Raw genomic sequence first — 13,773 nt, 5'->3', positions numbered from 1 at the left:
TGTGAAGAAGAATTTTCTGATATCATTCTTAAGCTTTAACACAGACTTAAACAGTCAAACCTTTTACTAATTTGAACCTGTCTCCCCTAGTCCTACTCCTGCAGTTTAATTTAAAGTAATATTCCAGATTAACTTTTTCTATATCCATAACAATTGTGGATGCCTCTAAGATCATCTACCATATAAGATGCCTGTATAAGATCAGCTCTCAGATGCCTCCTTTCCAGACTGAAAAGCCCAAGTTTCTCCAGTCCCTTCTCATCATATATTAATGATTTGGACTTAAATGTAGGGGGCATAATTAAGAAGTTTGCAAATGATACAAAAATTGTCCGTGTGATTGATAGTGAGGAGGAAAGCTGTAGACTGCAGGACGATATCAATGGACTGGTCAGGTGGGCAGAAAAGTGGCAAATGGAATTCAATCCAGAGAAATGTGAGGTAATGCATTTGGGGAGGGCAAACAAGGCAAGGGAATACACAATAAATGGGAGGATACTGAGAGGTGTAAAGGAAGTGAGGGACCTTGTCCACCGGTCCCTAAAGGTGGCAGGACAGGTGGTTAAGAAGGTATATGGAATACTTTCCTTTATTAGCCGAGGCATGGAATATAAGAGCAGGTAGGTTGTGCTAGAACTGTATAAAACACTAGTTAGGCCGCAACTTGAGTACTGGGTACAGTTCTGGTCACCGCGTTACAGGAAAGATGTGATTGCACTAGAGAGGATACGGAGGAGATTTATGAGGATGTTGCCAGGACTGGAGAATTTTAGCCATGAGGAAAGATTGGATAGGCTGGGGTTGTTTTCCTTGGAACAGAGGAGGCTGAGGGGTGATTTAATTGAGGTGAACAAAATTGTGAGGGGCCTAATAGAGGGGCTAGGAAGGATCTATTTCTTTTAGCAGAGAGGTCAATAACAAGGGGGCATAGATTTAAAGTGATTGGTAGAAGGATTAGAGGGGAGCTGAAGAAAAAATTTTCACCCAGAGTGGTGGGGGTCTGGATCTCACTGCCTGAAAGGGTGGTAGAGGCAGAAACCCTCAACTCATTTAAAAAGTACCTGGATGTGCACCTGAAGTGCTATAATCTACATGGCTACAGACCAAGTGGGATTAGGCTGGGAGGCTCATTTTCGGCCGGTGCGGACACGATGGGCCAAATGGCCTCCTTCTGAGCCATAAATTTTCTATGATTCTATTACTCAGACCTTGCCACTGAGGCCCAGCCTTCTCTGCATTGCCTCAAGATGCGGTTTGACTGGAGCACGAGTTAATTTGATCACCATCTTCTCTGATTTTGTTGATCAACCAATGCAGAGCACTTGACATGTTTAGCTGTCAAAGTAAGCGTGGTGAGTTGCTGCAGTGCATCCTATACATAGTACATACGGTAGCCACAGTGTACTGGTGATGAAGGGGGGTGGATATCAAGGCCAATGGCAGGTGTGCTGATCAAGCAGACTGCTCTGTCCTGAATGGATCAAGCTGCTCGAAGGTTGTTATAACTGCACCATCTAGGTGAGTATTTAATGACATTCCCGACTTGAGCCTTATAGATGGCGGAAAGGCTACGAGAGGTCTGGAGGTGAGCCACTCATCGCATTTGCACTGCTCTTGGAGCCACAGTGTTGATATGGCTGGTCTGGCCCCAAGATGTTAATGCTAAGCTTCGTAAGGCTAGAACTAGGTTAGATGTCAGGAGGTGGTTCTTTTTCCAGAGAATAGTGGACCTCTGGAATAGGCTGCTGGCTCGTGCGGTGAACGCCGATTCATAATCAGGGCTAGAGCGGTCCCCTGGAATAGTTTCGATCGCCTAAGGTTGCAAGTTGGTGGGGGGGGGGGTCAGAGAGGAATTTTCCAAGCCTTCTCCCACCCCTCTTCATCTAACCCTATCAGCATATCCTTCTTTTCCTTTTTCCTCATGTACTTATCTAGCTACCCCTTAAATGCAACTATGTTATTTGCCTCAACTACTCCTTGTATTCTTATTGTTTTTTAGGGAATTCCAGAGCTTAGGGCCGAGACAGCAGAAGGCACGGCCACCAATGATGGGGTGAAGGAAGTGCGGGATGGACGAGAAGCCAGAGTTGGAGGAACGCAGAGTTGGAGGAAGGTTGTAGGGCTGGAGGACGTTACGGAGTTAAGGAGGTGGCAAAGCCACGGTTTCAACACAAGTATGAGAATTTTAAATTGGAGGCGTTAGCGAACTGGGAACCGATGTAGATCAGCGAGCAGAGGGGTGATGGGTGAACAGGACTTGGTGTGAGTTAGGATATGGGCAGCAGAGTTTTGAATGAGCCCAAGTTTATAGAAGGTGGAAGATGGGAGGCCAGCCAGGAAAGCATCGGAATAGTCGAGTCTGGAGGTAATAAAAACACGGATGAAGATTTGAGCAGCAGGTGGGCTGAGGCAGGGGTGGAGACGGCCGATATTACGGAGGTGGAATATGGAGTCGGAAGCTCAGTTCAGGGTCAAATACGACGCAGAGGTTGTGAGCCTGAGACAGTGGCCAGGGAGGATGATGGAATCGGAACGGAGTTTGTGGCAGGGGCCAAAGACAATAGTTTTGGTCTTTCCAATGTTTAATTCGAGGAAATTTCAGCTCATCCAGGATTGGATGTTGGACAAGCAGTCTGACAATGGAGGGGTCGAGAGAGGTGATAGTGAGGTAGAGTTGGTGTCGTCAGCATACATGTGGAACCTGAGATTGTGTTTTTGGATGATGTCGCCGAGGGGCAACATATAGATGAGAAATTGGAAAGGGCCAAGGATAGATCCTTGGGGGACTCGAGGTAACAGTACGGGGCCAGGAAGATGGAAAAGCTAAGTACAATTGAACTATTGACACCATACTCAACATTTGCAAAATACTTACATCACCCATGTGAGTTCATTTGTTGTTGGGGGAAGGGAGTGTCAAATTTATCTCACAATGTTGTCTCTCGTTTTCATCTGCTACATTGGAGTCACTTTGATGATTTGTTTTGCATTTACAATACTCTCCTCAGTAACATTTTGTACTGGGGTAGAATTGCACTTGAATTACTACTGAAACTGATGCAATTCCAAAACTGCACTTCAAATGTCAACAGTTTACTCAAAAACAGATTTCTACGATGTGTTATGAACCATGTACGGTAGAGAAATGCAATTTGTAACATTTTAGTTTTAATTGTCTTATTTCTGACCAAAAATGGTGTAGAAGGCTTTATATAAAACAACATCTCCTACTTAGGAAGCACAAGTTTGCATTTGGGAAACATCAGTACTTTAGAAACATGGGCTCATATAACCATGACTCACTATACTCAGTACAGCAACTATAGTCCTCCTTAGAGACTGCATCGTATTTAGAATTGCAGAAGTAGAAACGATTACCTCATAAAACATAGGGGGATCGCTTGGCTTCTTGCTCTTTGGGTTTCCATACTCAACGATCTGCAAACATAGTGCATAGTAATTTAATTTTTTACCAGAAAATCATTGGTGTCCTTTTCCATTTTGTTTGTTATTTATATTTTCTCTCCTTTAAGCTCTCTGATACCAGATTTCCACAATCAGGCACAAGATCTATACTGTAGTCTCCGTATGATACTCTTTATTTTCTTTATTTTATATTACACACCCAACTTACAATATAGCAAAGCCTGTATGAGTAAAGATCCCTTTACCTCCAACAGTGGACCTTAACTCCAATCTCAGAACAGCATCCCCACTGTTAACTCTTTCATTATCCACACCTTATGACCTCAGAGTGGGACTGCCAATTTGTACTAAATGGTGACCAATTTCATGTTATGGGTTTGTGTCCACTAGGAACTGGTTTGAGACAGCTCCAACTCCTTTTAAGAAGCATTCATATGGTTAGCCCAGGCTGGATTAGGATGCAAATCATAGGTGAAAGGACAGTGTGCTAATCCACTATCACCCACTCCCCCACCGACTTATGCTGTTGTTTGACTGACAGGAGATGTGCCTTTTACTGGGTAGCATTAATGTTGCTGATATTTCTTCCTGATTCTTCCCCCTCCACCCCAAAGAGAAGTACAATACCACCAAGGCACTTCATCTGCTGTCAGAGCTTACTAAACTGATCACTGAAAGCAGACAAGTTCAAATGTTAGTTAAGACTAGGATTCAGATTTTCAGCCCTCTAACTGGGAATGTTTCTGGGCCAGAGTTTTTTGCTTTTGATATTTATTTATACTTTTTTAGCAGCTGATAATACTGAATAAAAAACATAACATATATCAGCATACACATACCTGCTGCATTGTTCCTTCCCAAGAAATGACACTGAACAGCTTACGCAGTGGCACACTGATAGCTGCAGACAGAGCAGCCAAGAACAACTCATTCTCTAGTGTCTCACCAACTGTAAAATAGATAGCTGGCTTCCATTGGTCCTGAAACACCAAAATAAAGTTGATATTTTGTCATCATTTACCTCCCCCCATTTGCCTCTTAGATAAGCCTCTTTCTTCTATGCTGCCTCAAACGGACAGAGCACATCAGCCAGTCAGTACTGTACTTCCCATTTCCCACACTTCTGCCCTCACCCCTTCTCCTCCCTCCCATAAACATGATGTGGTGGAAGGTGAAGACGAGAAACCCTATTAGCCTCTGTATTCAATGAAGCATTCTCCGCCATTTCCACCTCCTCAAGCGCGATGACACCATAAAATACATTTTCCCCTCCCCTCCCAGCATTCCGAAGGGACCGTTCCCTCCATGACATCCTGGTCCACTATTCCATCACCCCCAACACCAACTCCCCTTTCCCCAGAACCTTCCCATGCAAGTGCAGGAGATGCAACACCTGCCCTTTCACTTCCTTCCTTCACACGATCCAGGGCCCCAAACACTTCTTCCGGGTTAGACAGTGATTTACTTGTACTTCTTCCAACTTCATATACCCTATTCGCTGCTCGCAATGCAGTCTCCTTTACACTGAGGAGACCCAAACGCAGATTGGGTGATCGCTTTGCTGAACAGCTCCACTCAGTCCACAAGTGTGACCCTGACCCTGGCCGGTTTTGGGCACTGAACGCTACATCTGCAGTGGTAGAATGGCTGGTCAGGGAGGTCCCTCAGATCCCTTTGTAAAATATTCTAAAATTCCACTTGCCTTTAATCTTTGGGGGTCGAGGCCTCAATCCTAGGCTGAGGCCCCACAACCACCATTTGGAGGCCGGGTATGCCTGTTTCAGCAGGTATTGCTGTCAGCAATGTGCCAGGTCCCTTTGAGGCCATGGATGTGGAAACTCCTGTCTTTGGGAGTACCCGGCCCCTCCTGCTTTACTGGCCTTGTTAGGGGTAGGCGGGAACTCTGTCTGCTGACATGGCCCCATGGAATCCCCAATGTAAGATTGGAACCCGGTATATCCAAGCCCCAGCCTAATTTCTAGTTTTGGTGCACGTCTGCCAGAGCTATGGTAGCTGTGGGGCAGAGGAGGATCACAAATTTGGCCACCCATAATTTTATAAAAAATTCACCACTTGTAATGACAATAATGTTTGGAAGTCAATAAAATATACCCATCAGTTGAGAAAGATATATTGAGCAGGGCACCAAAATTATTCTTTGAATTTGAAATTATTCTGAACTTTAAAACATTAAGTAAACACTTCAGATTTAACATGTAAATAAATAAAATCAATATCTCCTTTCAAAATTTGAAATTTACTCTTTGTAGGAGATCACTAAGGTCAGCACTGCAAGGGAGAAGAACAAGGCTCTATATTTCAAGCTTTGACACTTTAATGAATGTGAGCAGAATCTTGTCCCATAAACTATGAATGTCAGGGAGGAGAATCCCAGAGTGTATCTCTACAGATGTTAGCTCAGTAATCATCCCATGACAGAGCTCCCAATTATGTCACAGCATCCACTATTTAAGTAAATATCTACTTTTAAAATAAGCAAAAAGACAGATATACAAATTAGAACTTATTTGGCAAGAAAAAAGTGAACAAGTACTGATGGTGAGACTCATTCCTTAATCCGCAGAATGTGATGTATTAAAATTAAAATAGGCCCTAATTTGCATTAATACAGAAACTAGACTGTGGGTTTTAACATAGATGCCTCCACTTCTTTGTTTGCTCTATTTACTCTGTAACCTAGAATTCAAAGCAGGTAAAGCAAAAGATTTTGGACAGCATTAGAAAAATCATGGTTATTAACAGTCATGCTGTGATGCCCCAAGTAAGAATAGGGTATACAGTTTTGAAAGTATCTTAAGTAGTGCTATGCTCTACTGGTGACTGAAATTAAATGTTGAATGATAAACTCACCTCTTCAATCTGAGCTGCCAGCAATCCTGGCTCCCAGCCTTTGGAGCTTGGCTGTGGTTCCTTAGCTAGTTTAGGATCCTTTGCTTTCTTCGCAGGCATCTCTTTTTACTCTTTCAGGTTGTGTTGGTCGTTTACTTTTCTGTCCACTAGCAATTTGTGCAACATAGATCTAAAAAGTGATTTTGAAAAAAAGCCCTCTGGGATATGAAGCAGCATAAATGGCAAAATCCTTTACCTGCTCACCTACTTTTAAAAAAAATATTCCAGTAGCATTTCCCAATGTATATGCAGAGGTTCTGATTCCTACCTATTAAAAATGTTTTCAAGTCATTGTAACATATCTGAGGTTTCACGCTGGAGAAGCACCTTTCTCCTCGGGTTCATATGTGGCTCAAAATTAGCGCAAACCCAGTGATGAACGAGGAGAGGCAATATAAACTAAATGGTGCAATTTTAAAGGGGGTGCAGGAACAGAGACACCTGGGGGGGTGTATGTACACAAATCTTTGAAGGTGGCAGGACAAATTGAGAAGGTTGTTAAAAAAGCATAAGGGATCCTTGGCTTTATAAACAGAGGCATAGAGTACAAAAGCAAGGAAGTTATGCTAAATCTTTATAAAACACTGGTTAGGCCTCAGCTGGAGTATTGTGTTCAATTCTGGGCACCACACTTTAGGAAGGATGTCAAGGCTTTAGAGAGGGTGCAGAGGAGATTTACTAGAATGGTACCAGGGATGAGGGACTTCAGTTATGTGGAGAGACTGGAGAAGCTGAGGTTGTTCTCCTTAGAGCAGAGAAGGTTAAGGGGAGATTTGATAGAGGTGTTCAAACTCATGAACAGTTTTGATAGAGTGAATAAGGAGAAACTGTTTCCAGTGGCAGAAGGGTCAGTGACCATGAGGGCACAGATTTAAGGTAGTTGGCAAAAGAACCAGAGGAAACATTTTTTTTTACACAGCAAGTTATGATCTGGAATGCACTACCTGAAAGGGAAAGGGTGGTGGAAGCAGATTCAATAGCATCTTTCAAAAGGAAATTGGATAAATATTTGAAGGGGAAAGATTTACAGGGCTATGGGGAAAAAGCAGGGGAGTGGGACTAATTGGATAGCTCTTTCAAAGAGCCTGCACAGGTATGATGAGCCGAATGGCCTCCTTCTGTGCTAGCATACTATGAAGAGTAGAAGCAGTAGAGTGACCCATGCAAATCATCTATTCCTGAAAAAAACCTGAAAAACTTCAAAATAAATGCTTGCTTGGGAGGCATTCATTTTGCAGATCAGCCTTTTCAGTCCCTACCTACCGTACACCTCAGGAGCTGTGACATTCTACAGAATCAAGAATGCTTCACTTGTTCTTAGAATGAACCAGGTGATCTTTACTGACTGGCCAAGCAGAATATAAAGTTTTACTCAACAATTTACTTGAATGGTTTGAGTAAATATCCTAATGCATTTTACAGTGGACTGGAAGTTTAAGAGCTGATCAAAGAGCAAGATGCGCCTGACTGCTTTAACTATTCCTTAGTCTCCTATTCATGGGAACATTAGGAACAGGAGCAGTTCAACACCTCAAGCCTGCTCAGCCATTCAATTAGATCATGGCTGATCTGCACCTCAACTCCATTTACCCACCTTTGCTCCGTATCTCTTGGTATCCTTATCTAACAAAAATCTATCTATCTCAGTCTTGAAAGCTCCACTTGTCCTAGCATCCACAGTGTTTTGGGGGAAGAGTTACAAATTTCTACTACCTTTTGTGTGAAAAAGTGCTTCCTGATTTTGCTCCTGAATGGCCTAGTTCTAATTTTAAGATGATGTCTCCTTGTTCTTGGTTCCCCCACCAGAGGAAACAGTTTCTCCGTATCTATCCTTTCATTTCCTTTTAACATTTTAAACACGATCAGATCACACCTCAATCTTCTATAACCAAGAGAATACAAGCCAAGTTTATACAACCTCACTATTTAACCCCCTAAGCCCTGGTATCATTTTGGTGAATAAAACATGCAGAAATATTCTTTATAACTATTAGGAGAGGTGACAAAAGCAAAAAAAAAAAATCACAGTAATTTAGGCTCCTAAATCTGATCGAAGAATGTGTGGCATTTATCCGTGCCTTTAATGCTCCTTTTTTCTGTCAATCGGATTGTCCCTTTACTTAAGTTATGCTATTTAACATCACAGTTTGGTCCACTCTCCCAGCATGCTGCAATAGCATGGTTCAGTTGATTCCAAATTTAATATTTTTGGTCAGTAAATAGAAATTTAAAATCACTAGTTATTTTCCATCTGTACCTATTGTGTTTGCTGCTGTAATCTGAATAACTGTAGCTGTTTACTCCAATTAAAGGGCATCATTGGGGCTTTAATGTTGTTAGAAAAGCTGTATCTCTTGGTTTACTGACAGCTAACGTAGTGTTGTAAATTTGTGACGGGAAGATACAAATCTTATCTTATTACTTGCATGTGGCACTTATGATTAAATCATCATTACAAAAACAGTCCCGATTTCTCCCAGCCTCTTTTTATCCCTCAGATTGTGCTGATACCCTTTTTGAAGTGTACACTTCCTGGATTACCTATTTTACCCAGTTTGCAGCTCAAACCATCTCAATAATATTTCAAACTATGGAAAGATAAAGGTAATAACATAATGAAACATTTCATGTTTTGGACATCTTCTGTTATTGTTGGAAAATATGAAGGAAATTGTGGAACAGAAAATTATGGCTAATATTTCACTGTGAATTTGTGATAATAGAATACAATACCTGTGACTTTACCCAATAGTGAGGTGAGGAATTTGGATATGAAGCAAAACAGGAGATCACAGAGCATTCATAAAGTGATGCCATGTTCCAGTTATTCTATAGGTTTGTTTTCAAACATATTCTGGTACACGTGAAGCGATATAAAGCCTACAGGCAGATGGTTACTTCAAAGAAATTGCACAGAAATCATTCTACAGAAATAATTTTTAGTCTATTGAAAAAATATTTAAAACTCTCATTTAAATACTGCAACTTACAGATTAAAAAGATATTCCACGAATCAGAACATTTTTCACAATAAAACAGTTAAAAAGAATTAAGATTTATATTCTTTTCAGTCCATTTATTTGATTCCATAAGTATTTGTTTAAATAGTGAGCACTGGGAGAGTTGATTCTGAGTTGGTGGGTGGGGGGAAAGAGGGGGGGATTGTTGAACACAACAATGTGAGAGAACAGAATTATCAATAGGTTTATGACTGCAGTTATGCTCATATTAATTCAGCTCCCTGAGAGTTGGCTAACTCCTTCAAGCTATTGATTAAGCAAAAATACTTTGCAAAACATGAAGTGAATGAAACAAAAGTTAGCCATATTCTTACTATTTTTTAATATAAAAAGACCTGATGCTGAATGTTCATGAAATTAATCTGAAAATTTTCATTGCTCTTGTTCTATCGTTGAATAGCATGATCCAAGAGTTATTGAACTTTGCCACTAGGTGGTGCTGCAAGCTGACTGATTTTTTTTCACATTCAATATAAAGTAGCTGTATGCAAATTACATTTTCAAAACAAATTGAATGTACTCTCATTATTCATGAAAGTGTCGTTTTCTAAAAGTCCTCAGGTATCGCGAGTGGGGCCAAAATAGAGGTGGAAATACTAACTCCAACAACTTACTGTCTGTAAGTGGATTTGTATGTTTTGTTTATTCATTCTTGGGATGTGGGTGTCACTGGCAAGGCCTGCATTTAATGTCCATCTCTAGCTACCCTCAGAAAGTGATGCTGGGCTTTCTTGAACCGCTGTGGCCTGTGTGGTGATGGTGCCCCCACAACGCTGTTAGGTAGGAAGTTACAGGATTATGACACAGTGATGAAGAAGGAATGGCGACTATATGTCCAAGTTAGGATGGTGCGTGACTTGGAGGGGAACTTGGTAGTGATGGTGTTCCCACGCACCTGCTGCACTTGTCCTAAGTAGTGGTAGTTGCTAGTTTGGCAAGGGAAATAATTGCTGTGCCTGTTACAGTATAACATGGCCGGCAAACTAGGCAGCAACAAAATAGTTTCTTAAAAATGTTAAATCGCCTGTCTTACCGAGTGCAATCAATTAAAGGGCTCAAGGCAAGGTGGCCATTTAAAGTTTAATCCCCCTCCACTACCTTATCAATTCTGCGCGTCTGGAATGCACCAACATTCCTAGCACCCAGTGTTGTTATGGCACAAATAACGGGAAACACACACAACAGATTTCCCGTCATTTGTGTCTCATTACAACACGGTTACCCAAACTTAACACCCGACATCACTGCCAGCAAGAAATCACAGAAGTAGCAATGAGCTCCCTGCACAATTTTCCTCTCCCACCCGTTGCAGTTGCTGTGGGGAGCTGGAACAACTGTGCAGGAAAATCTGTCCTACCTCGAAAAAAGATTCCAAGATAGAATCTGTATATTTTATGAAATTTATTTTATTACAATGATTTGATTTATTTCTATATGCATTACTGGTAGAATTATTTTCTATGATTGTCATTATTGGTCAGAAGAATCTTTATTTTCTTCCTTTTTTTAAAATTGTAATTTTTTTCCCATGTTAATTTTAGATCCCTAGGCTCCATACATCATTCTCTCATCAAGAGAGTGGACAGGTGAGCTCCTTTGAAGTCTTTGACACTGTCACCCTGTACAGTAGCTACTAATAGCTGTGTACTAAATGCTCCACCTTTGGCGGCTATGCCTTCAGCTGCCTAGGCCCTAAGCTCTAATTCCCTCCCTAAACCTCTCCACCTCTCAAGACGCTCCTTAAAACCTAGCTCTTTGCCTGTCCTAACAACTCCTTATGTGGCTCGGTGTCAAATTTTGTTTGATAACGCTCCTGTGATGCTCCTTGGGACATTTTATTCTCACTGTCCAGGAAGGAGCATCACAGGCACCATATAAATGCAAGAATAGCACAGGGTCAATCATCTGTGAATTGTCCTCTCTCTAAACAAGTGTCTGACATCCATTTAGTTCCTTTCCCATTGACCTTACAACTCACTGCAGGGTAAACTCAGTGCATGTGCTCATGAGCTTTCACATTGTGACAAAGCACACTGGTACTTTAAATTATATTCATTTCTTCCATGGTAGTTCAATTATTTAATATTTTACATATTACAGCTATATTTAGTACTATTAACTTACCGTGGCTTCATTTTAATTGTTTTCATATAATCACATAATCAACCGTTTTTAGTAACCTAGTGATTCTCATATCACTACAGTTATTTCGATTATTTTTTGTGCCACCGATATTCTCACTGTCCAGGAAGGTGAGAAGCACTATCAGCAGGAAAAGTTCCGCAGCAAGACTTTACTGGCTGGGCCAAGATTACACACTCACATGGTCAATGATAAGGTAACATAATCACGTCTACACATATCTATTTCTGCATTAAAAAAATTACTTTGGTGTTAAAAGTTTTAATTTTTAATTTCAAAAATTTAGGTTGCTGCAGATATGGCGTGACAGAGGAGTTCAAGCAGCAGATTCAGAGTGGGCTATTTCTGGGTATTCCGGGAATTTAGCGTGCCTGATATTTGCCGATGTGATACAATAACACTTTAACAATGAAGACAAATATAACGGTGACTAGTTATCACTTTAATTGTCTGCACTGCATGACCTGCTCCTGAACCTGTTTAGATACAAACCCAAAAGAAGAATGTCATCTCACTGGCAATGTGTTACTCAAGTAAATTCATTTGTGTGAAAAACTGTTAGGAATTGCAAGAACATTGTGTACCACGGTGTAAAGATTACTGCTGTGGATTACATGTCACATGTACCACCACTGAAACCACATTGCAAGAATAATGGACACGCACCTCAAATCTTCCTATAGACTCGTTTCATTTATTTCCTCACCATTGAGTCCTTTTTCTCAGGTTGTTCCCCTCCTCTGTGCCTTGTTGCCTCGCATCCTTGTCCGTCTGTTTTCTTTCCCAAGGCTCCTTGTCTCTTCAATTTACAGAACAAGGGATCAATAATTACACACCGAGCTGTCAATGACACTAATCTCCAACTGATCGAAACACCAACAATATGAACTTATCAAAATCACTTCCACCACACAGCGGAGGACACCACAAAAATAACTGACAAAATAACAAAAGCAAATAACATTTTAAAAACAAGGACATGGGAATGTTTTGGGCAGGAGAAGACCATTGGCCCATCCCGCCGACCCTTCCCAGCTTCCAGTCCCATTAGATTCACAGTAAGGGTTTGCTCCTCACGGTGATTCTGGAACTGATAGCCATGGATTCCCCCCTTTCGTAGCAAGAATTCATCGGATCCTGTTTTTAAAACCGGCCGTGGTTTTCCGACCTTTTTTGAGAGCAGCCAGAACCAAAATACCACTTTCGACAATTCCGAAACTAGGCCGAGTCCGGGGGCTCGCTTTACTCAATAATTAATGAGATAACAAAAAGGGCAACGGGGAAAGTTATACTTTTAACATATTAAAAAAAACTGACTGGTTCACAGCAGCCGACTCAAAGAGCAGAAAGTCCGACTCAGCACAAGACGCCGCCAGGAGATGTAACCACTCGCACGGCAACAAGCGACCGAGTTACACGCCCGGTCGCCCGGTGCCTCCCTCCTCTCCTCCCGGTCCCTTCTCCCCCAATCTCCCCTCCCTTCCCCCTACCGGTCTCTCTTCCCCCCCGCCCCCCGCCCCCCGCCCCCCGCCCTACCGGTCTCTCCCCCCTCTCCGCCCTACCGGTCTCTCTCCTCCCTCCGGTCTCTCCCTCCTCGCTCCCGGCTTCTCTCCACACTCCGAGTTTGGCTGTGTCGGTTACCCTGGCAACGGCCATAGCAACCTCTCCCCCCTGAGCGTCAACGAGCCGACAGGTCAGTGTAAAGATGGTACACGGGACGAGCGGCCCCGAGGTCCTCCCGTTCGCAGCCACGCCTGGCGGGCGCTCGCTGTCGGTCTGTTTCCATCTACTTTGCTGCGCCGCCCAGTGGTGAAAGAGATGCATTACACGCTAAGTGGACAGCTGCCCAGACGCTTTTGCTCTGAATGGTTCTTCTCTGCCAGCACGGTAAGATTCTATGTCCATATTTCTGGTTTCCATAAACAATGAAATTAAATGCCTGATACACATGTGTTCCTCTTATGATGTTGTTTATATTTGTGTCTGTAGAGTAGTGTGCTAAACAGTTAAATATTTCCTACTGCAGATCACAGCAGTGTTTTTCAAACTTTTGGGTGTGGGGCCACCTGTCTTAATTTCTGAAAGACAGCATCAGCTACCCAAACTGAATATACACAACAACAGAAATAGTACAACAACTTGCATTTCATACATTATAACAGTGACCACACTTCAAAAGTACTTCATTAGCTGTAAAATGCTTTGGGACGTCCTGAGGTTATGAAAGGCGCTATATAAATGCAAGTTCTTTCTTTTTTATATTGCACCTTTAATG

The 13,773-nt window shown here is 42.1% G+C and overlaps 1 protein-coding gene across 6 annotated transcripts in view; it reads right to left on the bottom strand.

Annotated features, from left to right (window-relative positions):
• The window catches only part of spag17 (sperm associated antigen 17), a 194,506-nt gene extending 181,352 nt beyond the window's left edge, over positions 1 to 13,154 (bottom strand). For 4 of the 6 annotated variants that reach the window (XM_067992976.1, XM_067992978.1, XM_067992980.1 and 1 more), the window contains exons 1-5: positions 13,061 to 13,154; positions 12,205 to 12,297; positions 6,298 to 6,466; positions 4,266 to 4,406; positions 3,379 to 3,438 (exon numbers count right to left, since the gene is read on the bottom strand). In XM_067992976.1, the coding sequence (XP_067849077.1) occupies positions 3,379 to 3,438; positions 4,266 to 4,406; positions 6,298 to 6,396 (300 nt within the window). In that variant the 5' untranslated portion in view covers positions 6,397 to 6,466; positions 12,205 to 12,297; positions 13,061 to 13,154. Of the gene's footprint in view, positions 1 to 3,378; positions 3,439 to 4,265; positions 4,407 to 6,297; positions 6,467 to 12,164; positions 12,298 to 13,060 lie in introns of all 6 variants that reach the window. The other 2 variants (XM_067992977.1, XM_067992979.1) reach the window with 2 other exon arrangements.
• Positions 13,155 to 13,773: the final 619 nt, after the last annotated feature.

This window comes from Heptranchias perlo, chromosome 11 (genome assembly GCF_035084215.1).
Source record: "Heptranchias perlo isolate sHepPer1 chromosome 11, sHepPer1.hap1, whole genome shotgun sequence".
NCBI classification, from domain to species: domain Eukaryota; kingdom Metazoa; phylum Chordata; class Chondrichthyes; order Hexanchiformes; family Hexanchidae; genus Heptranchias; species Heptranchias perlo.
This window is presented reverse-complemented; position numbering and strand designations above follow the sequence as displayed.